We start from the raw sequence: 26,656 nt of genomic DNA, 5'->3' as shown, positions 1-26,656 counted from the left end.
GAGCGGAAGGTGTGCAGGAGGGCTAAGCTCCAGCACATGTGAGGCCCATATGAGGCTGGGAACCAACAGTCTCTGGCTGGACACTCAGTCCTGTCCCATCTGATGAAGCTAGCCCTGGATGGAACGGACGACCAGCGAGAATCACCCGGGTGAACAGCGCTAAAACCGAATGAATTTGACTGAATGTAATTTTTGGTAAGTTATCCGGGTGTACACAGGGGTCCGTATTCTACTGATGGCTGCACGACTGCCGGGGGTTTATTGAACCCCGGAAGAAGCGGAAGGAAGCACGCATTGGCTTGGGTCCACCACCAGACACAGCTGTTGAGCCACTGGGGTCATACAGGGGGACAGAGAGTGTGTTTGATATGAGCGCGTGCGTGCATGAGTGTGTGTGTCGTTGTAGTGATAGTGTGTATGTGTGTTGGTATGATGCCTGTGTGTGTGTGTGTGTGTGTGTGTGTAGGAGGCCCTCCCCTTACCCTTCTCGTCAGCTTCCAGGACCTCCTGCAGCATGCGGAAGGTGTTGGACTGCCTGGGGGCCGTGCGAGACTCCTTGTTCTCCTGGATCATCTTGTAGACCTCCGAGTCGCGGTCGAACCTCTGCATGGCAAAGTCACTGCTGGAGCTGCTGCAGAGGGGAAGGTCAAAGGTCAGCGTCTTTTCACGGGCATCTATGTTAGCTCATACATCAACATCCTCCCTCTGGGCTCCAAACAGAATATAAAAACACAACAAATAAAAAGACTTTTTACAAGGACATACACACGGTGTTGTGTGTACTTTGGCAGAGCGAACACTGTCCTTCCATACAAGCACTGTACAGTTGACGGTAGAAGCGTCCATGAGATATCCGAAAGGCAGCATGGATGTCCTGGTGGACCTTGCGTGGGGGATTGTTTTGACCGAATCCAGAGGAAATGAAGACGGGAGTCTAGTCTCTGACTTTGACCCACCAGCGCAAAGTCTACATTGTAGGCGCACCCCCCCAGGCGACCTGCCAAAGCCAGCCTCCAATCACACCGCCTTCCCTCAGCCCTGACAGGATCACCTTCCCATCTACCTACAGAGCTCCTGCTGTCCTGAGTTTGACCTAGAGGCCGAAGACATCATGGAAAGTGTGTAGGTCTTACAGCCAGAACATACAACTACACTATACTAACCCTGATCCCTACAGATCTCCCAGATGTCCTTTACCACAGACGGCTCTTTGCCCCTCGTAGGGGAAAAAAGAGCTGTAGCAGTATCTAAATCTTTCCAGGAAGCTGCCTCTGCAGACTCAGCCATGACTGAGGCAATAAAGACCAGCGTCCTGTAGTTTGCCTCAAGGCATTCCTGAATGGAAAAGAAAAAAAGCAGACAGGCGTGATACTTCTATCATGTTCTACCAGCCTGTCTCACGCCATCGAAAAAAAGGTGCCCGTTTATGACACGCTACAGTCAACGGACACCTTTGAAGCCTCAGGGCCGAACAGCTACCGGAAAATCGGAAACCTTGTTTCTGGGTCATTTCACCGGGTGAAAGCGCTGGTGGTGTTGGTAGGACACGGCTGAGAGGAGAGCCGACCCCTCAGGGTGTAGCTGTCTAATTAGCAGATTAGCTCACAGCGCAGTTAGCTCACCATTAGCACGTTTTACGGGCGCATTCTTACGCGCTGGGGTGGTGGAAACGGTGTTAACTGAACAGCGCGTTCATTCCGCGGTTGCGTGCGGTTGCCAAATTAATCTCCTCTCCGCCCATCAGCAGTTCAACAGAGAAAGGAAAAAGTGACAGGTAGACTGACGGACAGGGAAGACGGCACACACACGTAACAGAGGCATGAAGAATGTTGTGACAGTCCGTCGACACAGCTGCCCGGAGGCACCTGGGGGAAAACCGGTCTGACCAGACCCAGCCTGAGGCACAGGTGTGGCGAGGTGTCGCTCACCTGCAGCCAACTGGGCTGACCCCCCCCCCCCCCCCCACGCGCCCAGAAGCCCCCAGGCCAAGCTGTCAGGTCGAGTCCGCCAACTCCCCTCATCTGGATGAGCCTGTGTCATCGCAGGCCAGCTCTGACTGAAACTCCCAAAGCATCAAAAACGACCCGATCCCTTTTATCTGTGCGTGAGTAAATCAGAGCAGATGAACACTCTGGGGTTGTTCAAAACGACCACAGGAAGAAAAAAAAACAAAAAGTGGCTAGGATGATTTGAACACAGCACTGTAGTGTACATGCTTTCATGATTTGTTTGTGTTTGGTTTTGTATCCAACTTGTGTGCGTGTGTGCGCACGCTGTTTGCCTTTCATCAGCAGTCGAACAACGCTGATGCAACGCGGCTGAAACAGTAGATGGCAAAAAGACACGAGACTGTAAATCTCTGGCTGAAGCCAATGACCCCCTTTTCCCTGCCTCGCAGAACATGGTTCAAATTGAAAACAGACTCCCTTCAACACACCCTCCAAATCCTCCCTCATGCTCCACTCCACCCTCCACAATCCATTTCCCCTTCTCCCCCTTGCCTTGTGCCCCCGGTGACTGGAAAGCAGAAAACCAATGGAAATGCTGGCTCACCCACACAGCCCCGAAAGCCTGAGAGCAAAATAAACGGCATGTCAGAAGTGAGTGACTAGGCTTGGAACACAAACCTTCAGGTTATTCTGGCAGAAGTTGCTAGACGACAAACATTATCTCTCAATGCACACTGGAGCACCACAGATCAAGGATACTTGATGGGAAGAAAAAAGAAAAAAGCGAAACAAACTGAAATCTATAAAACGTATGGTATCTTTAGAATTCATTTAAGAGTTTGCCTCTTGGGCACCTACTCTTCACAGCATGCTCAATGTCTGCAGTCGGTGTAAAACATCCCTTCCATGTTTTCACATCCACACTTGGCAGAGACAGACCACGATTAGCATCAACAGAAAAACACCGGTGGGTAAATAAGCCTCGAAATGTGTGCAGTCATAACATAAGATAGTATCGCTGCTCTGAAGTTCAACAACATTTAGACAATAGACATGTCTTTTGTAGCACTGCTTGGCATCACTCATCGCGTAAACACTTATCAAACGATCCTTGAAGTCATTAACAAGCCAAATCCAAACTAAGACCCGACTCACCTCAGAGACAAAGGGGAACCAGGCGAGAACAATTCTGTAAGAACCAGCTTAGCTCTGTCTTCCGATGTGATGGTTGCTGCACGTCTATCCACTGCTGTAGCAACTCAGCACACACACACACAGCTGCACATACCGTACAGACACACACACAAACACACACCTCTAGCTACACCAGGCGAGACAGGAGAAGAACAAGTCAGGCTGAAAGGTGTGCCCCGTTGCTTCCTCTCATTGGTTCAGAGAGAGAAAGGGGCTGGTACAGGGGGTGTAGCTTAGCCTGTGATTGGTCGGTTGGGAAGGGGGTGAGGCATGGTGAGCAGACTGGGGTCTACAGACTAGGGGGCCAATTAGGGGAAGAAGTAAAGTAAGACGTTTTTGGGGGATGAGAGGAGGCTGGGTGTAGTGCCAGAGCATGACGCTTCACAGAGCTGGCCAGGGGCCGCTGGAGGAGCAGGGGGCCAAGACTAACCACACTCCTACAGTCACACACACACACTCCTAGTCACACACACACACCCTGACTCCTAAAGTCACACATACACACCCAGACTCCTACAGCCCCGCATGCATGCATACAGGCTTTACAGATGCACACACCTCCCAACCCCCCTCTGTCCAGACGGCAGCCTCACGTACACACACACACACACACACACACACTGCACACCTTCTAAAAGGAAGATGGATAAACCAGACGACCTGAGGAGCGTTTGGATTCGATGTACTCTACTCGTTACTGAATGCGTGGACTATCCTGATTCGCAAACCTGTTCCATGAAGACATGTAGATCAGGGATGAATTCCACCAGCTGTGTTGAATAGCTAGACATCTCAGAAAGTGTATAACCTCGACTCTGATAGCGTCGACCACTTTATCCATCAAGTCCTGCATCTAATTGGAACATATGTTTAGAAAGAGGGTACCTGGAGACTGGGACAGTGTTGCTAAGCAGCAGAGCGGGGGGGTGAGAGGTGAGGGGCGGGTCTTACCTGCGTCTGGGAGAGATGGACATGTCCCGGTCCACAGGGCTGAGGGGGGAGTAGCGTCCCGGAGGGGTGGGGGTGCGGCTGGACACGGAGTTGCTCCTGAAGTCTGGAGAGGAGAACTCCTAGGGGGGCAGAGAAGGGGGGACAGAGACCAGGTTAGGAGCGGCCTCCCTCCGGCTTCTCCAGCTCAAACTGAAAGCAGGTGCTGCTGGCTTCCCAGCGCTCCGTCCCACATGGAGCCCGCTGTGCGTGTGAGCGAGCCGCCAGATGAGACAAAGAGCCGTCTCTTCTGTTTGTCGTCAAGAGAGTCTGTTTCTGTTGTTTCCACATGGTTGCTTAATCGAAGGGGGGGGGGGGGAATGTTTCTCAACCGGATGAAGAGAAGGAACAGGCAGCTGAAGGCCTTGTTACCTCATCCCAGGTTCTCTGTCCGGTTCTCCTCCTGGTGGTGCGCATGGTGGTACTGAGGTCAAGTCACCATGGCCACAAATTCCCTGTGGATAAGGTTTGTGGCTAGGCCCCTCCCACATAGTTATGGTTAGGCCCCTCCCACAGCCTTGGCCATCAGGCTTTGTATCGCGTGAGCCTCATCGAGCATTCTTCTCCTATTAGCTGTCCTCCTCCCTCCTAATCAATCTCACATTTATCTCCTGCCCCGCTACTTCCTGACAGCCTGCGTCGACCTCGTTAAGTTCCTGATTGCCCCTCAGCTGGGCTCCAGCCCCTCCGGGCTTGATGATGACGACAAGAGATTCCGTTGGCATGGTAACAGATGTCTGGAACTGACTCTCCTCTCCGTTTGCAGAGGAGGAGAGGGGGGGCTACAGCTTTGACTTCCACGGAGCCCAGATGTGGAGGAGTTTGGTCCCGATACAGGTGTTACACAACACGGTCTGTTGAGATTACCGCGGTGAAACAGCGAGCTTTATCAAATGGTTTGTACCTGAGGGAGTCATGCATCAGTTTAATAGCCTGTCATCCAAGTGTTTTTCCACAGATATCGAGACAATGATGTGGGCAGAATGTTAAGAGCTTCAGCGGGCCACAGGGGGGCGCTACATGCACGTTGTTGAGGAGCTGTGACATCCTGGTACAGAGAAACAAGATGCCACTGAGTGCATTGGTGTCATTGGTGTCATTGATTTTAATGCACTGGACCTTGTCATCCCTGAGCTCAGCAGACATAGTGGACACGAGTGAACATTGAACTAGTTTGATTATGTGACAAGTGGGCTTTGTACTAATGACTTGAGTGTGGTTTGCACGTGTGTGTGAGTGTGTGCGAGTGTGAGTGTGAGAGTGTGTGTGAGTTCCTGGTGAAATGGACCCCAGGCACCTGCAGCCAGACCACTAAACCCACCTGGTGTCTGTGCTAGTACGAGTAACTCAGCCCAGACACTTTTACTGCCAGGAATCCCAACAAATAAAACAGCTCTTAACGGTTCGATGCAGTGCATCTAACGCTGACCACCTGAGAGCTCATTGTAGAGAGCCCCCGCCCCCCCCCTCCACACAGCTGTCTAGGATACCAAAGGAAGAAACAAAAGTCTTTTTTTCCCCCAGACTGTTCCTGTCCTGACACAGAATGAAGGTAGACATCCTCAACACAGCCCTCCATGATCAGCGTGCCGTTTCATTACTCTGCTCTGTGGCCTGCCCACGTCCCAGGCTGGCATCAGTGGCACAGAGGCCCGCCCCAGGATCAAGAGGCTCCCCCTCCAACTACCACAACCCAGACATGCATGCGGACTGGGGCGGAGACGGAGACCGAGAGGACGGGGCCCAGAGGCTGAGGTTTAGAGGGCTGACGGCAGGGAACAGATAGAAGAGTTGAGGCTCGGGGGCTGAGCTCGAAGCTGCTGGGGATGGAGGCCAGGATTTGAGGGCCGGGGCCAGGGCCAGAGATGAGACTGGGACTGAGAGGCTGGGGCTCACAACGGGGGATGAGGCTGAAGACCGGAGGCCGAGCTTAGGAGTTGAGGCCTGGGGAAGAGACAGTGGCCATAGCACCCGCTTCCAATTCATCAGCCCTTTGAACAATATCTCCCTTCTCTACTGGAGCCAGTCCTTCTTTTCTCTTTCCAGAGCACGGGCACTGATCCATGCCAGGAAGCTTTTACCAGGTCCCATGCCAGAGTACTCACAGTAGTTCACTCTCTGGTTAGAATTACCTCCCAGCACAGTCACCAAGGGCTGGAAACGCCAACACCATGCCCATTACAGTAAATCCTTGGGATGGATCGAGCCCTTATCTAGGCGTGTTGTTCTGCTCCTTATCAACTGATTAAACCCTCATTAAAAGCTCCAGAGGTCGTGTCTAACAGCAGACTTCGCCAAAGCAGTGATTTAGGAGCTTTAATCGCAGCTCCAATCTATGATAGACTCGCCAGGAATGCAAAGAAACACACAACACCACGCACCCAAGAGCAACAAAACAAAAAAAACACGGGAGGGCCGAGCCGAGGAGCAGCGTTTGGCCTTAGAAGGTCTCCTCCGCTCACCATGACCAGGGGACAGCACGGCATCACCCAGCTCCCCCAGCTGGCAGAAGGGGCGCCGCCGGAAACAAAAGGCTGTTTGTCCTGGAGGAAGAACATGGTGTAGGGGGGGGGCTTGGAGGGGAAGCGAGGGGAAAATTACATCAACAAGCAATCATTCTAGTAGCCAGGAGAAGGAAGCCATGATTAGACCTGCTCTGAACTCTACATCGGCTGCATCAGTGAGCTGCCCCCTCTGCTGTGCTGGTGCAGAGGACAGGAGAGGAATATAAACACACACACACACTGCAGGGCTCACCCACCAATTCACCTTTGATCAAAAAGTCCCACAGGATTGCTGCCGGTTTCTCTTTAAGATGTGTGGTCACACACAGTAGGGAAAAGGTTAATCAACTGCCAGAATGGTTATTATGTCCAAAGCGCTTCAGGGAGGGAGGGGGGGGGGGGGGGTGCAGCCAAAACTAAACAGTGCCATGGGCCGACGAGAATGATCGAGTGAGGAGGGAACGAACGAAAGAACGCACCTAATAATAAACGATAGACTGAACGCAAGAGCGGGCGAGAGACAGCGACAGAGAGAGACAGAGAGAGAGATGGAACGAGCCACTCATGGAACAACCCAAACATGCCTCAGTCTGGGACAGGACGGAGACACAAACAAACAGGAAGCAAAAGATGGCGGGGGGGGGGGGGGGTGTTAGGGGGGGCAGCTGTTTTGGATCATGGGGTGGGCAGACGCGGGCTGGTGGTGGCGGAGCGGCAGTGGAGGAGGAGGAGTCCTCTGTCTGGCTCCAGACGGGGCCCGCGGTGCCTCGTCATCCTACCCGCCTCGGGAGCTTCGATTACAGGGCATGGGAGAGACGCACGCTGGCAGGACCCGGCCGAGGCTGGGAGGGGGGGGCTATTTTAGGGAGGACTGGATCTGCTTGATGCTTGAAGAAAGTCCTGTACTCAAGACGGCCTCCTACACAGTCAGATATGATAATGATGCGGGGAGGGGGGGAGGGAGGGAGGGAGAGGAAAGACAGTTATGTACAGTATTTCCTTTCCAACAGACTACAAGCATGGAGGTCCTCCTAGCCCCCCCCCCTCCCTCCCTCTGCTTTCCCCTCTTATTAGTCCCTGTCATTGCTCCTCCACCATCTGTAATAATCTGCCCATTGTTGACAGGTGAACTACAGGCCTCCTCTGGCATCGCACACAGCAACCAAAACAACATACTTTCTTTAGCTACGAAAAAAAACAACGTGTTCACTTATCGCATCCTACCCTTCATTTACTAGATCCAGTCCAGATCCAGTTCTGTCTGGCGGCTGGCTGCTTGGTCCAGGGCAACCAGGAAGGCCTAGCGCTGAGCAGGAGGCCGAGCTGTGAGACTCCTATCAGCCTGGCCGCCCCAGGCTTTCCTCCGTGTCAAAACACCAGGTAACCCCACACCAGCGCTGCGACACACTTCACACCCAGTGCCCCGCCACGGTCCTGCAGAGGAGCCGTGCATGAGGCCCTCCTCTACCTGACTGGGCTCCAGAGACCACAGTCAGACCACGGATCTAGAAAGTTATCAACAGCCAAGGCCTACGAATCCCCCACGTTCCTGTCCTGCTCATTACCATGCTCCAATCCCCCTATTCTCCCTCTCCTATTCCCCTCTTCCTCCTCTCCTCCGCACTCCTCTCTCCTCCCTCCTCACCCCTCCATTCCTCCCTCTCCTCCTCCTCCCCACAGCCTGGGAGACAGCTCTGATATAAACCATATGGACGAAATTAGAGACAAACGAGCATTAGAGACACGGAGACGATGGGGCAGGCTGGGAGCAGGGTGTCCTATCCAGGCCCTGGGCTTCTCTGGCTTCATCCGTTCCAACAGCGACACTCCTGCTCGGCCCCCGACGAGCTCGCGTCCGCACCCCGCCTGAATAATGAGCCGCCATTAGAGCACATATGGTGAACTAGTTGACAGGGAGTTCCCTAAGGCGAGGGGGAGAGAGAACTGATGGAGCCGTACGAGAAGGATTTGGGCCGCAGTGTAAGCTGAACTGCAGCCTTCCTCTTTAACAGCGTCCGCGATGCCAATGCCTCAAAAACAAGAATAGCTGAACATGTGACTTTTGGCCCCAAATTTGCGGCCAGCCTCCGTGTCTCTCTGTCAGTCTGTCCCCATCTCTCTCTTTCTGTCAGTCAGTCAGTCTCTCAGTCTCTCAGTCAGTCTTTCAGTCAGCCAGTCAGCTAGTCAGCTACTAAGTCAGTCAGTCAGCTAGTCAGTCAGTCAGGCAGTCAGATAGTCGGTCAGTCAGTCAGTCTCGCTCCCTCTCTCTCTCGCTCCCTCTCTCGCTCCCTCTCTCTCTCGCTCCCTCTCTCTCTCGCTCCCTCTCTCACAGACATAGCCCCCTCATGTGATGGTTGAATACTGGCCATACAGTAGGTGGTCCCTGCAGCCTGGGGCAGCTAGCCAGCCTTCCACCAACAGGCACCAAGATAGACCGGGTGACCGGGTTGCTTTCGCCAAGCTTCGTTTATTTATCCACAGGGGGAAGCTATGAGCAACACATTTTTCATCCTTATTAAATTCCCCACAGGGCTCCAACTGGAGTTGCATATCAAGCTCATTAAACATCTGGAGCTCATTACGGCTTTGTCAAAATCGCTGGACTTCCCGATACATTTAATTTACGAGCCTTCGGATTCAACCATACACACTGAGTCACAGCGAAGGGGACCATTACAGAAGAGAAACAATCTATCCTGGAGCGGGCGAGCGAGCTAGACCATGGTCGACGGAGGGAGAGAGAGAGAGGGGTTTGTGTTTTGGGAGGTCTGGAGGTGAAGAGTTCTCGAGGGGTTGGAAACTTCTCATCCGTCGAGACAGCTGAGGTGATAATGTTCAGTATGCAGTAGGGAGCCGCTGATATATTTGGTTTAAAAGTCAGATCCACATGACCTCAACTCGTGTTTCTAATTCATCTCTTAATGAGCGGGTTATAAATATCCCGAAACCGTCTATGACTGGGTTGCAGGTTCACCTGGAGAGAACATTTTTACCGGTCAAGTAATTGTGATTTATGACAAACAAAACACAGCCATGGAAAACACTATCCCCAGCTAAGACGATGTCTCGAGTCAAGTTGCTGAATGTGCTGAGGTGTCGGTTTTTGCTGGCACGTACACGGGCGCACATCAACACGGTTACCTTGACGACAACTTATGGAATGTTGACATACCAACTGACCGCCTTCGCAAACCTCACTCATAAAAACGGCCCATCACTGGCGGCCAACATTTCCCTCGTAAAAGCCAGCGAGCAAGCGTCCCCAGGAGCAGCCCTGGGGGCCTGGTAGGTTGGGAGAGCCAAGAGAGGAGACAGGAGAGGCTGGGGGAGGGGTGGGGGGGGATCTAAAATGCCCCAGTTTGCTTTTCCACTACAGGGGAGAGAACAAACTGCGGTGCTGATCAATCAGTGGGGATGAGGAGAGGCATGCTGCCTGTCCAGAGGCCACAATGGACCTGGGGCTTAACAGCCAGGGGCTCCGTGAAAAGACCACGCTCTGTCCGCTCACAGGCCTTCCTCCCCCCTCCCTCCCTCCCTCCCTCCCTCTCCCACCCCATCCTCCTCTCTCCTCCTAACTGGCTCAGCTTAGCCTGGCCCCGTTAGAGACACAGCCCAGCTCAGGCCAGGCCAAATGCAGCTCCACTCAGACCTGAAACAGCACATCGAGGCTAGACTGTCTGCTCAACCTGTTTGGGTTGGCGAGGGGAGGGGGGGGGGACTGTAGAGGGCCTGGTGCTTAGTCAAAAGAAGAAGATGACTTCCTGACATCCTGAAGATCTGCATGTCTTACTAAAACGGTGAGGGAGGGAACAGAATTTGAAAAACATCTTCTGATATTTCTGCTCGCTGCGTGCCAAGTCTCCCATTTCTGCTCTGCTGTTACAACCACTGCTCTGCCCGCCCGCCCGCCACACCGTCCCAAAATAGCCCCGGGGTGAAGCCAGCAGCTGGCCAGCCCACGCGATGGATGGAGGGATGGAGAAAGAGACGGACAGATGGATGGAGGGATGGAGAAAGAGACGGACAGATGGATGGAGGGATGGAGAAAGAGACGGACAGATGGATGGAGGGATGGAGAAAGAGACGGACAGATGGATGGAGGGATGGAGAAAGAGACGGACAGATGGATGGAGGGATGGAGAAAGAGACGGACAGATGGATGGAGGGATGGAGAAAGAGACGGACAGATGGATGGAGGGATGGAGAAAGAGACGGACAGATGGATGGAGGGATGGAGAAAGAGACGGACAGATGGATGGAGGGATGGAGAAAGAGACGGACAGATGGATGGAGGGATGGAGAAAGAGACGGACAGATGGATGGAGGGATGGAGAAAGAGACGGACAGATGGATGGAGGGATGGAGAAAGAGACGGACAGATGGATGGAGGGATGGAGAAAGAGACGGACAGATGGATGGAGGGATGGAGAAAGAGACGGACAGATGGATGGAGGGATGGAGAAAGAGACGGACAGATGGATGGAGGGATGGAGAAAGAGACGGACAGATGGATGGAGGGATGGAGAAAGAGACGGACAGATGGATGGAGGGATGGATACAGAGGCCTCAACCTGCAGGAAGAACTCCCCCCAGCCCCCCCCCCCCCCCCCCCGCCTGCATGCGGCCCACAGTGACAGTGTGACTGGCCTCCTTCCAGCAAGGGGGTTATTTATACAGTAACCAGCCCGTCTCTGACACAGGATGAGGTATCCCACCAAGGCTACCCTCAACAACCTCAAAGTGTACTGAACGGAAACCCAGACGGGTGGGGGTGGGGGGGAGGATCCTGGTCCTTTAACGGTCCGATGACGCGCCCGCCCCCTCGTGAGAGGCAGCCTGGCCACGCTCCCTGCTCGCCGCAGTAGGGATCCCGTTGCGGTCACTTCCTGATGTTGGAAACAGACGTCCCGATTCCTCCAGAGTCCTGGAGGCGGCCGGACACGGCCGGACGCTCTCCCGGGTTCGGCTTCGGGTCCCGGGGATCTGGGCCTGGCTCCAGCTCTGTCCTCCTGGAGGGGAGGCTGGACTGCCCCTCAGAGACCCCGGGCCTGGAGAGAGACCAGAGCAGCTGGAGGGGCGGCTACGGCTCAGGTGCTAGAGCGGGTCTTTACCTACTGAGGTCTGGAGGTCTCGATCAAGCCAAGTGGCTGTCACACTAGACAGCCCAGATAGAGGGGAGGCGTCTGCTGGAAACCGCCGACACAGGAGTTCCAGTGTGACGTCTGGTGCCGTCGGCTACGCTCCCAGTTTCCGCACGCACCTCCATAAGGGGCTTCTGGGTCTGGTACAATGACTGTCCCTGTCCTGGGGCTACTGGGAGACTATGGGGAGGGGGGGGAGGGATGGTTTAAGTACAGTTTGGGAATGACAGAGGGCCTCCCTAGTGTCCCACTGCCCTGTGCCCCGACCCCCCCCCCCCCATGCCCATCTCTCCCCCCGCACACAAGGACAGGCCTTGTGAGGCCGGACAGGAAAGCAAACACCAGCCTCCCCGAGAGCTGCCTGCCGTCACTGCCGCCATTGTCCGAGGCTTTTTCTCAGGATATCAAACACCCTGCTAAACGAGGGAGGGGGAGGGGGGGGGGGGGGTCTCCACGCATCCCACTCCACTCACTCAGGAGGGACTAAAACAGGAACGGGGGGGGAGGGGGGGGAGGGAAAAAAGAAGCCTTTTAGCAGGCTTTTCAGGTCAGGGCTGATCACCTGATACAGCAGCAGGGCTCTGAACCTCGCAGCCAGGACAGAGGGGTCTTGTCAGAGGGGGCCGGGGCCCCCGGGGGCCCCTGTGGGCACGCTGGCCTCACTGAGCCGCTGTGTTCCTGCCAGCCAGAGCAGCACAACACGCCCAAGTGTCCAGGGCGGGACTCTTCTCAGCCCCTCCCCCCCCTGCCGCCGCGCGCTCGCTCTCTCTCTCAAAGGCCTCCACTCACTAATCCCCCACTACCAGGGAGGGGAGGCCTGGCTGCCTTTTCAAATGGAGGACACCTCCACTGGAGGGAGGGGGCCTGGCTAAGATCCCTGTCCTCTCTCCCCCCGCTGGCCCTGGAACCTGGTAAACAGAGAGGAGCTAGGCTGGGCAGGACACAGAGAGACCCATGATGATGAGCCTCAGCTGAACCTGAGAGGATGTCCAGGACAAGCTACAAGAATACGTAGAATCAATACTCTATACATGAATTGTATTCACCGTACACCAGCCTGAAGAACATAACCATGTACAGTACAGTAGGAAATTCCTCTCATCAGAAACGTATAAGAGCGAGGAAGTCTTGTTTCCATTTGAAAGCCACTAGATGAACAGTGTTAAAGGAAAACAACCGTGGAGTTGATACTGGAGAGGAGAGAGACAGCAGGAATGCAACGTCCCCCAGAGGGCCTAGGAGACAGGATCTGGAGTCCAACTGGAGATGAAAAATGAGGGGAAAGAGGGTGAGCGGATCTTAAAAAGGACCGAAAAATGGGGGGGCGGGAACAGAATCCTCCCCCCACCGCCATCCCCCAGAACCCCCTCAGAGATCTGAGGGGGAAGCTTCCAAAGCCTTTTGGCCCACCTGCCTCCATAAAAACCACGAGCACGTAAGGTCTTCGCAGACGAACCAGCCGTGACGGAGGAGCGTGAAGTTCCGTGCGCTCCGTGGAGCCGCTCGATGAAAGCCTCTCGTCCCCTCGAGAAGGACCATCGTGGCGGTCGGTCCGCTGCGGGGGGGGGGGGGGGGGGGGGGAAGAGGGGGGTCTAGAACGCTGATAGAACTTCAAAAAGATTCACACTGAACGTCTCATGAACCCCTCGCGTTTTGCAAAGATCCATCTGCCCAGACATCCAAAACGGAGAGATCATTCATGTCGACACAAAGACATCCTCAGGCACCACCACCCCCCCCCCCCGGCCCCCCCCCCCACCCCCCTCCTTAAAACAACCTCAGGAAGAGAGACGACATGCCACGAGCAGATATTACTTCTTAAATCACGCTGAAAAGAAAGGAGGAATGTTGTAGAAAGAATGTTGCTTGTCAGAACCAGATTGGATTGGTGCATCTTTTCCCCCCCACCCCTTCTCATCAGCTTGGGGGGGGGGGGGGGGGGGGGGGGGGGGAGTTAACGAGACCAAGGATCACACAAAAATACTCGACCATCAACTGGAATTATGGCAGCCAGTCGGAGAAGGTTTTCAGGAACATTGTGTCTATGCTCGGCTCCTAGTGGTTTGTTTTGATTTGTTTGTGATTTGATTTGTTTGTTTAAAAAGAATGGAACCTCGTTCCTATGAGCCACACATGCCCTCGCGGAGCCTGAGATATGTTCTTCATCACGAAGGGAACACAGTATCCCAGAACTGATCAGCCATGTCAGTCTGCCTGGGTAGACGTTAGCCTTCCCCAGATAAAGAGCTTGTATGTTATGAAGTTCAGACCTCAGGCCAAAAGGGCCATATTTATCTAACTCCATGTAACGTCCGCAGAACCGCTAGAATGACTGGAATTCCTTCTGCCATTAAAAAGGTCTTGTGTGTTTTTTCCTGCTCTTTCGGCTCCCATGTTGTGTCTTCTGTGAGACCCGCGCTTGGGACTGGAGCAGTGAGACATACTTCAAATATCTCGCGACGAACTTTCCCACAACATTCTCTCTTCTTAACTCACTGAAGTCTTTCCAGACGCCTTCACCCACCCAGCCAGCCCCACTTCTCATCCTCTTCTTTGTTTGGTTACTGGAACATTAAATAAGCGTAGCTCAACTCAACAGCAGATATCAAGCGATAACCCCCAACCTCCAAGTTTCATTGCAATGACAGACAGCACACGAGAAGGGCTTAGGATAATGAGCCACTGCAAGCAGACCACGAAAAGGTAAAGGCCATCGTTTAGTAGGGAGCTAATCATGCCCTCTTCCTTACGGCGGTCTGGGTCCAAACTATTTCCAGACTGCGTCAATTGAAATGTCAGATATTTTAAACGGTAACCTTTTGAGTTTATACACACACTCCCTGCGTGGATCAAACATATTGAAAGAACGTTGGCTTCCTGTGTTTGTAGTGCGTGACATTCACACAGTATGAGAAGGGGAAGCCCTCAACCAGACTACAGCAGTTCCAGCTGTTTGGTAGGAAAGGCCCTGGCTTTGTGCTACAGCAGCCACATCCTTCATCAGTGAGATCTGGTTACCTGTGACAGGGGTCTGGACAACCTGTGGCTGTGGAGCTTCTCCTCGGGAGACCACGAACGCAGCTGGACGCTGGGAAAGGAGACACAGGGACACAACGGTCAGAATGTTGGTCTGCAGACTCATGCACAAGGCTTGTGGTCATCTGTGATAACCGATGAGACATCGCTTCCTATCTAAAAAAACACAGCATCGTTCACTCCATTGCCGTTCACGATCGATATCAAATACGTGCTCGAAATGGAGTGCGCCAGTGACTGTGTAGTGTAAACAACACATCTTTAACAGGACTGCAGACTGAGGTTGCAGGTGAATTTGCACCCCCCCGGGTTCACAAGTTTGAACTGTGACCCACAAAAGTGGGCCTGCAGACTACCAGATTGGGCCCTTTGACAACAGCCGTGAATGTTCCAGCCAGGCCTTTTGTCGGAGTGAATGAGAAGGCTGGAATGTGATATCCTGTGCGTATCCTTTGTTACAGCAGCACAATCACATGGCTCCATTTTCGGTCTGGTACTCATCTACCCATTCACCCTGGGCCTGTTTAGGACTGGAGTAACAACTTAGTGCAAAAGGCGTGCTTCGGCCCTTTATACCAGAAAGCCCAACATACCAGAGCAAAATGCTCAATTAAAACTCGGAATGAGCTCCAGTTTTCCTTCTCCCGAGATGTCAGATGTTTTTAAAGCGTTCCAAGTCTGAACTTTAGGGCTCAGTGGGCATGTCTCTCTCCTCAGTGTGGTACCTCTTGTTGTTGCCGGGGGTGACGGAGTCCCTCTTGCCGTCGGGGCTGGCGGGAGGCTCTGGGGAGTACGGCCCTGGGGACAGGGAGGCTGGACTGGAGATGGAGTACTCTCTGTAGTTCTGGTTCTCATCTCTGCTCACCAGGACTGCTTCCTGCCCAGCGAAACCATAAACAAAGGGGTTATCAAAGAATAGCGCTCAAGAGTTGACAGCATGAAGGGGGAAAAAAAAGATGACCTGATCGCATTCCTGGAATGATTTAGGTTTAAGCTGAAGGCTTTATTATTAAACATCCTACAGCGTGTCACTTCCTGAAAAAGAAGCTCGTGAGAAACATTCTTGATGTGAGAGCAGAACACGGCGGAGCGCTCATGCGATGCCTGCTCGTCCTACAGCAACACCAGTTCTGGAGATCAGGTATTTAATATCCCCGTGTTGCCTGAAGACAGGGCCCCGTCTCCGCCCCAGGGCCTGGGCAGCAGGCCTGTCAGGTAGACCTAGCCCGAGGGGACTCACCAGCAGCAGGTTAGACACAGGAACCCAACGCTGATTTACAGCCTTCTCTTCTTCCTCTACTGTCTCCCTCTCTCTGTGCCTAGGTCTCAAAGCCTCCCAACTATCACTAGAATCAGCCATGGGGTCTCATTCCTGCTCGTCGTGACCCGTCGTAAATCTCTGATAAGCAGACGTCCCGTGTGATGGGAATGAGAAGCAGACTCGGATCTGACAAGTGCCTCTTGGGGCTAATGCCGATCTTTCGAAAGCTCGCATGAAGAAGCACGGTTCACATATGACATCATCCCGCGCAGCCTTGTGAGATTGAGAGTCTTCGATGTGAACACAGGATGTGGAGATTATGTTCACACTGCTCAACCTCCCTCTCAACCAATCAACCCTGGGGACTGTGGGGCGGGTCTGCGATAGGCCTGGGCCTCGTTAAACCACAGGCCAACACAAAAGACAATAGACCCTCTAGACTGAAAACTGTCCCTTGAAGATGGCGGATGGTGGGTTTGATGAGTGCAGGCGGAGTCTGGTGCTGAAGGTCGTGTTCAGAGAGGAGGGAGGTCAGGGGTCATGCCGGTGAAAGAGCAGAAGCCCTGCGTATAGGTAGGAGGCGGGAACCACGACAACCAGAACTGACCTGGAAGCGTCCAGTGAGTTGCTCTGGGGTGGTCATGCCATTGGTCTGTCCGGGGCTGGGTGGTTCTGGTCTGGAAGGGAAAACTGATTGTTACAACTGTAATACACCGTAGCAATACTACAAATGATACACTGCAAAAACTGTACATCTGTTTCAAATGAATGGATCGTTATTGGGCTTCTGCAGAGCTTGATAACGACCACTGACTTAAATTAGGTGTGTTGGAGCAGGGAAACATCTCAAACATACAGGACAGTGGCCCCCGAGGACCAGGGTTGAAGACCACTGCTCCAGATTATCTCTCCCAGTAAGGACATGACCTGGGACCGACTGATATAGCAGTTCAAGGCGGTCAAATAAACGCTGTTGAAAGCCCAAGGACGCAAAAGACAGAACCAAATCCAGCAGACATGCACTTAAGGTTCAAGGGATTGTTGAACCTGGAACTTTGTAGGGGGTGAGCAAGCCAAAAAACACCACTTTAGACATTTCTGAACTTCAAAAGACAGAGACCGAGGTCAACTTCTGGAACATACTGATTCAAACCAGCCAGATCTGCAGACTGGATAAAGGTATTGATAACATGTTCTAATGTAGCGTCTACCATGATTAAATGACATATGTCAAGAATAAAATGTTGATTTAGTGGACTTATAACAACTTTAGTTAGTGTGAGACTTTGCGTGTGCATGCAGTCTGACTGCTTCAGGTCTTCTCATCCTCTTCTGCAATTTTGACTTATTTTTAGTTGTTTTCTCCAATGTTTCTCTCAAGCCAAAGCACTGTCAGTTCCAACCCCGGCATCTTAAAGAATCACTGCAGTCGACAGCTTGCTACCAGCTAATGGCTTCGAAACGGGAAGTTCGAAACAACTCTCTTAACAGACTCTCTTAACAGACTGTCGTAACTGTAACTGTTGTAACCGTCTTAAAATGATTGTTCTCGCTGTGAAATATATTATTGTTGCTTGCTTTTTCCAGAGTTACACTCTTGCACTTTTGAGATTCTTGCTGTTTAATTGTAACTTGTCTAACTACATCCTCTTATTGTTCTTCCCTTTGGAACTTATTTGGTTTCACAATATATGCTTCATATTTGGCTACCTGCAATGTTGGGGCCATCTCGTTAAAATGATCAGTGGCCTATGCACTTTTGTAAAACTCTCTCTTGGAAGTCGCTTTGGATAAAAGCATCTGCTAAATGCATAAATGTAAATATAACAGAACCATGTCTTTTCAGCTCTCTCTCCCGCCATTTCTCCCTTCAATAAAACACACACAAAACACTGTGTGCACGATTCCATCACTGAGGTCTAGCGGAAAAATGTGAGGGGCATTGGAGCCAACACAAACAAACACTGGTTGCCCTTCTCCTGTGCTGGGTCTGGAGGTAGGGAGGGACCGGGGGGGGCTGAGGGAGGCCCCTCTGCCTCTCACCCTCAGCTGAGCTCAGTGTAATGAAGCTCACAGGAAAAGACCTGGATGCCTGTGGTCAATCGCCCAGAAACACACCTACCTCCCTGGCCACGGTTGCTACAGTCTGCTCCGGCGTCTCCTGAAAGGCTGGCGTGCACACTGGGCCGCCACGGGCAGAGACGGGAAGTGACCCTGTTCTTCTCGACAGTTTGACAGTCCTGTGTTGCGGTTTCACATCTTTATTTCGAAGGAAATAAATCCCAACCGTGTGTGAACGCGGATACTGAATACTGTGCAGTGAGGAGAAAGTTACTTTCCTCAGACAATAAGAGTCATTCTGGGTTAACTACAGCCTGTGTGTGACATGTTTGACCTTTGACCTCCGACTGTGCAGAGGCAGACAGATGATTTAGTACCGGGTGAACGCACTAGTCTTTGCCATAAAGCACAGAGAGGTGAAAACTATCGCATCACCTCTGCCTGAGCAGAGCGGGGAGGGAGAACATAAATTAGGTATTCAACGTCGCTAACCCTAATGGAGGAGAGGGTTGGTGTGAACATACCTCACGCAGTCTAAAAAGACAAAAAGATCTCACACCCAAAAAGTCAGGTATATTTTAGCAGCATTAACCTCTACCAACATAACATTCAGGTGATTCACTTCGAGCATTGTTCAGTTGCGCCATGCCCCTTTTTGAGAGAGTCATGCAGAACAATGGCACCCTGCCACACTACAGCTGATCCATGTTGGGTGGTGTCCTCAGGGGAGTTTGAGAGCTGTCTGTTCAGCATCCCTCGCTGCAGAGGAGCACGTGAAGACCAGCAGAGAGAGAGGAGGAGGAGGGGGGGGGGCGGGGCAGGGGGGGGGGGGAACAGCCTGGCACTCTCTGGCCAGCATGACATCATAGCCAACGGGTCAGCAAACAATGGAGCCAGCCCAGATGCAGCTGGGAGCGCCGACTTGGATGGTGCTAAGCTCCGGACGAAAACACTGACAAACAAAAACGTCCCCAGACTGGTCAGGGGGGCGGGGCCTCCGAGGGCTGGAACGGACTCTGCTGGTACCGGCGGCCGAGCCTTTGTGTCCGGCAGCACGGCCTTCGCCAGAACAACTCCCTTTTTCCGAGGGCAGAGGGAGGCCGGTGTGGGTGCCGACCAGAGCCACACGGCTGCAGCGTTTGTGAAAATAAGACGACCACAGAGCTGTGACTAACCAGGGGACGGGCAGAGGGCACAAGACCTGCAGCAGCTTGGCCTGCTGGAGGCGTGAGACAGCTGCCTGGAGACTAGCAGGGGATGCCATCCTCCCCAGCGGATGACGTTCTGTAGGAGGACAGTAGCTGTCCACTACAGAAAGTTCCAGAGTGCTGCAGAGCACCCCCTCACGTCTGGGCCCCACCCCCTCACGTCTGGGCCCCACCCCCCCACGTCTGGGCTTCACCCCCCCACGTCTGGGCTCCACCCCCCCCCCCCCCCCCAGTAGAGCCGAGGGATAGGGATGTGTCAGGGAGAGAGAGGCTGCCAGACTGCCAAGCTGGATGGGCTACACAGTACCATTGTCTTGGACAGGGAGGCACGGTGCTGTTTCTGGCCAGGAAGGAGACATGAGGTCAACAGGGAAAAATTCACTCACATGGACCTGGAAGTGAGGAAGTGAGTGAGTGAGAGAGAAAGGAGAAAGACGAAGAGAGCGCAAGAGAAAGCAAGCAAGCAAAGAGAGATTGAAAATGGCAGGAGGAAACACAGGACAATCAGGCACCAGTTCCCTCATCACGACAAAACAAAAACAATCTGAACCCATTCTCTACCATCCAAACAAGGCAACGAAAATCCCCATAAAACTGAACGTTTAATGGAACAAACACTGCATCCTGGCTAGTTCTATGACCAGCTGGTGTTTCCCCAGTCTGAGATCATGGCTCTTAAAAAAAAAAAAAAAAAAAAAAGAGATCTGGGCATTTAGGTACTGTAAGTGGAAAGATGGCAAGAGAGTTAGAGGCTGTGATGATTGTGGACCTGGCACAAACATGTGCAATCAGGCCCTTGTAATCTGGAGAGGGCATTGATGTGGTCCCTTTCACAGACGGCTGCCCCATCACAAGTTTAAGTGTGGTGGATCATGGGTGTTTACACAGCCGACCTGCAAGCGCTTTCTACACGAGCAAAACACACTTCCGCACACGTGTGCATGCATGCACGCACACACACACACACACACACACAGGGGCGCTGCCAGGAATTTTGGGCCCCATGAAAAAGAAAATATACATTTATATTTTTTGATCATTTCTATTACATTTTCTATTTTTTTGGGGCCCCTATGAGTCAGGGGCCCTTAGAATCGCCCTAGCTTTCCCCCCCGTACGGCGCCCCTGCACACACACACACACGGCAGAACCGGGGCCCTACCTCTCCACCACACACACACACACACACACACACACACACACACACACACACACACACACGGCAGAGCCAGGGCCCTACCTCTCCACCGCCAGCTGCAGTTGGGTCTTGGAGTTCTTGATCTTGTTCTGGGCCTCCACGTTCAGCATGTCGGACGTGTTCTCCCCGTTGATCTCCAGGATGATGTCACCAGGCTGCAGGGCCGCCTGCTCCGCCTTGCTGCCCTGGTTGACCTGTGGGTCAGGCTGCGGTTAGACCCGGCAAATCTACTGTACACACACACCGTACAACACAGGGTTAGTTCACCTGGAAGGTCGTCATGGACGCCAGCCTGTCAACAGGGCCGAGCGTGCAGGGTTACCGACAGGCTGGGAGGATATTATCAACACGGCAAGTACATACATTTGTGCTATGGGATGAGATTCAACGGGTCACTTATTTATTTTCCGTCTTATTTTTCGTCTTTGAGCATGAAAAAGCATGATCCCAGTGTGACACACGAATATGACGTGAACACAAGAGGGCTGGCACGTAATTGAGAGAATCCAGCGTAGGCTCTTAGGTTCCGTTCCAGCTCCTTATCGGGCTCATCTGGGAAACGATTGCGTTACGTAACAAGTACAAAGTAAACAACGACACAGGCTGCAGCTCCTCAGACACACACACGGACGCACCAGGGCAGACCGTGGTTGGATCCAGGCGGCAGGCTGCCTGGAGCCGACCTTTGACCTCGAGCCTGGCCACACGTCAAGGTCAAACTGTCTGCATTAGGAGGCGACGCCAAACGAAGGGAACCAAAACACACACGCAGCAACTTTCTCTCAGGCTCATAACACGCCGGCAAACAAAAACGTGACCAAGTGAGGTCGTCGACTCCGCAGAACTGAGCCATTTTGAGCAGGGCCCGACATCAAGTCAACACCACAATTAAAAACAGACAAGAACATAAACCCAGAGGGGAAACACGACAACCTCGACCCACACAGACGAAGAACCGCGCTTCCCACACCTCAGGAGAGAACCAGGCTGCCTGTGAGAAGAACACCAGTCAACCGCCCGTTTGTCCGCGTCCCAAAGCAAGCGGGCAGAGGTGCCACGTCTGTGGGCTCCATTCAAGTGGCTTTCGAGCGTTGCTAGGGAAACCCACAAAAGTGCGTGCCCTTTTTCCGATCGCGCCACGCCTGACTACACGGAAACTAAGGGCTGAGTTCTAGTCAGGGGGCTTTGCCCCCGCAGAAACACGGGCGAGTTGTCTTTCTGGAGGCTGGTGAAGGGGAAGAAGGGGCATCCATGTTTGTTTTAGGTGCTAAGAGCCAACAACTTCAGCCTGGCCCAGAGCTCCATGCATTTACATGTAGTCATTTACCAGACGCTCTTATCCAGAGCGACTTACAGCAAGTACATTCTCCCCGAGTCAAGTAGGGTGTGTCTTGTGCCTTGGGCAAGTGCCTTGCCCAAGGAGACAACTTAATTTGGCACGGCCGGGAATCAAACCAACAACTTTCTGATTAATAGCCCGACTCCCTTAACCGCTCAGCCGTCTGACCTCCCATAGATGAACAACCCCACAGAGCAGGGGGTGGGGGTGGGGAGGTGGGGAAGACATGCTGCTGTTCACTTCCACTCTCTGAGGTGAGGTTTCCCTCCTGGCAGGAAGGTCTGTCCCTGGCTGAGATCTGACCCGGGAAGGCATGCTGGTCTTGTTGACGACATACTCCCCTCGTGATAAACGGGTGTGCCAGCGCCTTCTCCCGAGAGTCGCCTTTTTCACTAGGGCTAAAAAACAGACAGCCTGCTATAATTATCGCGGGCTATCAAATGTAGATTCACAGAAGCTACAGCACAGTATCTACTGTAGACAACACGAGGTGGAGTCTGGTCATCTGGTCTTCAGCCCTGGTCCTCAGGGCCCCCTGTCCTGCATGTCCAGGCGGAGGCCCAGAGGTCAGGCTGCCCGAGTTTCCTGGCCGTGTTTACGGAGCTCTCTGTGATCACGTCTAGCTCTCTGTTTCTCCTTCCTCTTCCTTTACAACAGGCTTGGAAAAAAATCAAGAAAATATCAAACAAGAAATGTGCGCACACACACACACTTCTTTAAGTACACAAACAATGGTCTGACACCACCCCAACCTCCAACAGTAATCACTTGTTTCCTCCTGATATAGCGTGCTTTTTAAATCCAACGTGACTGGATACAGTCGTCAAGGAAATAGGTAGGCCACAAGACACAAACAAAGACAGTTAAGCCGGAGACTCAGGAAGTGAAGTTGGCATGGCAGCACTCTGCTGGAAGTGCCGAGACAATAACCAGGAGGACGTTGTCCGTAGGAGCAGAGTGCTCGTTCGTGGTTACCTTGGATACCGTTATCGCCTTCTTGAAGTCCCTTCCTCCGTATATTCTGAAGCCCCAAGGAGACGGACCAATCAGGTTCACTGTCAGCGCCATCATGTGAACGGATGTCGCCGCCCACTCTCAAGCTCTGCAAACGGAGAGGGAAAGTTTGTGAATGATTGTGTGTGTGTGTGTGTGTGTGTGTGTGTGTGTGTGTGTACTGTCCATATGTCATGTGATTCTGCAGTACCTGTACATGTCAGGTGAGTTAATGCTTTAGGTGGGAAATGTTGTCCCTTGCACAGAACGCCTTTAATCTCCTTCTTGACAGAAATCTCTCTGACACATTCAGAACAACCACATACAACAGGACTGGCTAGGATGTGAAACCAGAGTCACATGACCAACATTGCTGAAGAGCTTTCAAACCAACAGTTTCATTAGATCCAAATGTCCTCTCAGGAGAAAAAAAACAAACATCAAGAAAACATGGTTAGGCAGGACGGCAAATCAAACAGTTCTGTTCTTTCCATAAATCTGTAATTAGGGTTTCTGTTTTCCAAATGGCTTTTTATGTCTTTTCTTTCTTTTTTTAATCACAAGTCGTTTATGAAAGGCTGGGACAGCCAGTTGTGTAAATCTACAGCAAGTCAGACTGGTACTGTAGACGTACACAGTCAGACCCATGAGCAGACAGGCCTGATCCAAACACAGCCCTCCTGATGCTGTGCTGAGAGGATGGGCACACACAGACATGCAACGTGTGGATCTGCTTCACATGCAGGCACTACTTATAGTGGCCCTTCCTTCCTCCCCCCCCCCCCCTTTCCCTCCCTCCCTCCCTACACTGGCCCAGTTGAGGCTTTGCTGTCCGTACGTCCGTACATTCCACAAGTGTTTGGGCCGAGCAACACAAACCCAGCCAGTCATTAGCAGACTCAGACAATTAGCGGGGTTACAGGGATCACCGTCATTAAGGCCTGCTAATTGCCCTGGACCTCGATTGAGAGAAAACAACATGGCCTGGTTGTTGTTGAGCATCTTGTTATCACAGGAAACCATCAGCAAAAAAAAAAATCCCAGACATAAAATACAAAAAGAACGAAATTAAACTGCTGGGCCAAAGCATCATGTCACAGGCATCAGCAACCAGGCTGGGTACTAATTATATGTTTGCACGCCTCCTGTTATCACTTTGGAGCTTCTAGTTTAGGCAACACAAGGGCATTTAAGGCGAAAGTGAGCTGACTATCTGTAATAGTCCCGGGTGTTTATGGTGATTACTGTGATGAGTGGAGCGCTGTAGGTGGCAGGTATTGCATGGGAGAATCCACACGCGAGAAGTATCTGGCATTGCAAAAGTATTTAGTTAGATGAAACAATAAATTAAACCCAGCCTGACAGAGGAGTGTCTCATTATATCTGCTGTGCCGTTCCCTCGGTGTAAAAAACAGAGACAACAATGACCTGGACACTGGATTCTATTCTGGTGACATCTCTGCTATTGTTGTCACGGCAGCAGAATCCAACACGCCCACACAACAGCGAGCGATCCCAGTCACAAAGTCACCCATCTGGCTGGCGTCATGCCACTCTGCAGGTAAGCAGAAAAGCAGCAGTGGAAAACGCAGAACAGAGGGCCACTCTGTGGCTCTCCATTTTAGCCGGCCGTCGATTCGAGCACGTACCTCGGCCATTTGTCTCACTTGACACTTTTACTGTGGTATCACTCGGTGTATCCTTTTCTTGGAGTGTGCGGAGACAGAGGGGCGGTGTGTCGTTTACTTTATGGGGGTTCCAGAGGTGACTGAAACGAGGAGGAGTTTGTTAACTGTGGTGGAAGTGATGGAGGCAGACTTCCACTTCAGAAGAGTGGAGACTGTATTTCTAGACCGTGTTTCTAAATGAGGCATGATCTGCATCTGGGGAGAACCTTCCCGCTGTCACATTTCCTTGCTCCACATAAAGAGCCCCTTGGGCCTTGTCATGTCTGTAAGAGATCCATCCTCTTAGTAAGAGAGGCGAGAGACAGAGAGAGAAAGAAATGGCGAAAGCGTGAAAAAGAGACAGACAGAGAGAGACGGAGAGAGACGGAGAGAGAGAGACATAAAGAAGCTTATAAGCACGTTGGGTTCCAGACTGACTGTTTGGATATGCAGGTGTTCGTCTCAGAGAAAGTGATGAATGTCAAATCAGTCTCGGGCCTCTGACCTGCCCAGTATCTCGACGAAGAGACCACTCCACCCATGTGCTGTTAGCATGTGTTCTGAGTAAGGCAAAACGTGATGATATGCCATCTAGGGGTAAGCTTTTGATTGTGAGGCAGTTTGGCTGAGGATTTTGGAGCAATTTAGATGCAGCCCACTTTATAATCCTAAAATTCCATAACTCTGACGCAATCAGACTTGATTAAAGTGCCCTCAGCTCACCCCTCAATCATCTCTGTTTACTGTGACTTCAAAAGATGTAATTTGGCGTGAGGATGTGTCTGTGGATGACTGTTCTGCAACGTGCCACCACACGCCGGTGAAAACGATGTGCCGTTTAGCAGAGGTAAACACAGCAAGATGACACTCGCACGCCCCTGGGTCATCTTCGCTTTTTACAGTTGCGTGTCGCTACACCACAATTATTGCGGCGTCGCTCCCCTGTGATGGGAAAGGCCTCAGTGAAACGCCTCAGTAGGCACCATGGTCAGGGCCGGAGAGCTTCCCTCTCCCCAGGCTCCAGGCTGCTCCACTGGGCTTCACACAGACACACAGGTCCCCTTCTCCCTTCCCCTGGAAGCCAGGCACAAAGACCAATGGATGGAAATGGACCACGAAAACCCAAACTCCCAGGGTGCTAATTCTGGAGGAAAACGGTACAATTGACATAGCAGATGTAAATACATTCATCTGGAGTTTTTCTGGCCCACGCTTTGATGTGAACCAACCCTCTCTCAGGACTGTCTTGAGGCTCCAGGGCAGGGCATGATTCAACCCTGAAACATCCCTCGCTCGCGGCCACAGTCAATTCTCCCTGTCCTACGTGTGGGACCTGGGCATCGAACGATGACTCGACCTTGCACTGTTGTGAAGGACACTCCCTGAGGGAGAGAACGGTGGTGGATACCTGACTCCTGTGGACGCACGCCCACTGAGCAAGCGAGGGAAGAATGCATCAATGCGTTTGGCGTCTCGAAAAGGCCAAACGGGGGGTGTCATAACATTCTTCACATACTCTCACCTACTAATCACACCTCCAATACACTTGGAGGACTCGGTCACTAAGGTGATGGAGACACATCAGATAAAAACAAAAGGGATCCAAGGTTAACAAGGCAGAAAGGGAGTAGCTAGTTAATCCACGGTTAAAAAAGCCTACAGCATTGTGCAGGCTGATTCAGTCATTATCCTCGTCATCATACCAGAAAGGACTATTATAGACTGTGGGTTACTCCCTCGGAAATGGGGACGGTCACAGGCTAAATCCACACTGTCGCACAATGGCGGCAATATGCGGAGACTCAAATTAAAAGGCAATCATATTTTTTCCCGTGTGTGACAATAGGGCAGGCTGGCTACGGAGCTGTGCGGCCAGGCCTCTACGAGGAGCAGGATGAGGGCATGGCTCTACGAGGAGCAGGATGAGGGCATGGCTCTACGAGGAGCAGGATGAGGGCATGGCTCTACGAGGAGCAGGATGAGGGCATGGCTCTACGAGGAGCAGGATGAGGGCTTGGCTCTACGAGGAGCAGGATGAGGGCATGGCTCTACGAGGAGCAGGATGAGGGCTTGGCTCTACGAGGAGCAGGATGAGGGCTTGGCTCTACGAGGAGCAGG

The 26,656-nt window shown here is 52.4% G+C and overlaps 1 protein-coding gene across 2 annotated transcripts in view; it reads right to left on the bottom strand.

The window, feature by feature from the left end:
- Positions 1 to 26,656, bottom strand: part of pdlim2 (PDZ and LIM domain 2 (mystique)) — a 32,242-nt gene that overhangs the window by 2,687 nt on the left and 2,899 nt on the right. The window contains exons 2-8 of one of the 2 annotated variants that reach the window (XM_047016039.1): positions 22,854 to 22,980; positions 20,582 to 20,733; positions 16,680 to 16,749; positions 15,537 to 15,688; positions 14,794 to 14,863; positions 4,095 to 4,213; positions 483 to 628 (exon numbers count right to left, since the gene is read on the bottom strand). In XM_047016039.1, the coding sequence (XP_046871995.1) occupies positions 483 to 628; positions 4,095 to 4,213; positions 14,794 to 14,863; positions 15,537 to 15,688; positions 16,680 to 16,749; positions 20,582 to 20,733; positions 22,854 to 22,949 (805 nt within the window). In that variant the 5' untranslated portion in view covers positions 22,950 to 22,980. Of the gene's footprint in view, positions 1 to 482; positions 632 to 4,094; positions 4,214 to 14,793; positions 14,864 to 15,536; positions 15,689 to 16,679; positions 16,750 to 20,581; positions 20,734 to 22,853; positions 22,981 to 26,656 lie in introns of both variants that reach the window. The other variant, XM_047016038.1, reaches the window with a different exon arrangement.

The sequence above is a fragment of the Hypomesus transpacificus genome, unplaced genomic scaffold, assembly GCF_021917145.1.
Source record: "Hypomesus transpacificus isolate Combined female unplaced genomic scaffold, fHypTra1 scaffold_31, whole genome shotgun sequence".
NCBI classification, from domain to species: domain Eukaryota; kingdom Metazoa; phylum Chordata; class Actinopteri; order Osmeriformes; family Osmeridae; genus Hypomesus; species Hypomesus transpacificus.
This window is presented reverse-complemented; position numbering and strand designations above follow the sequence as displayed.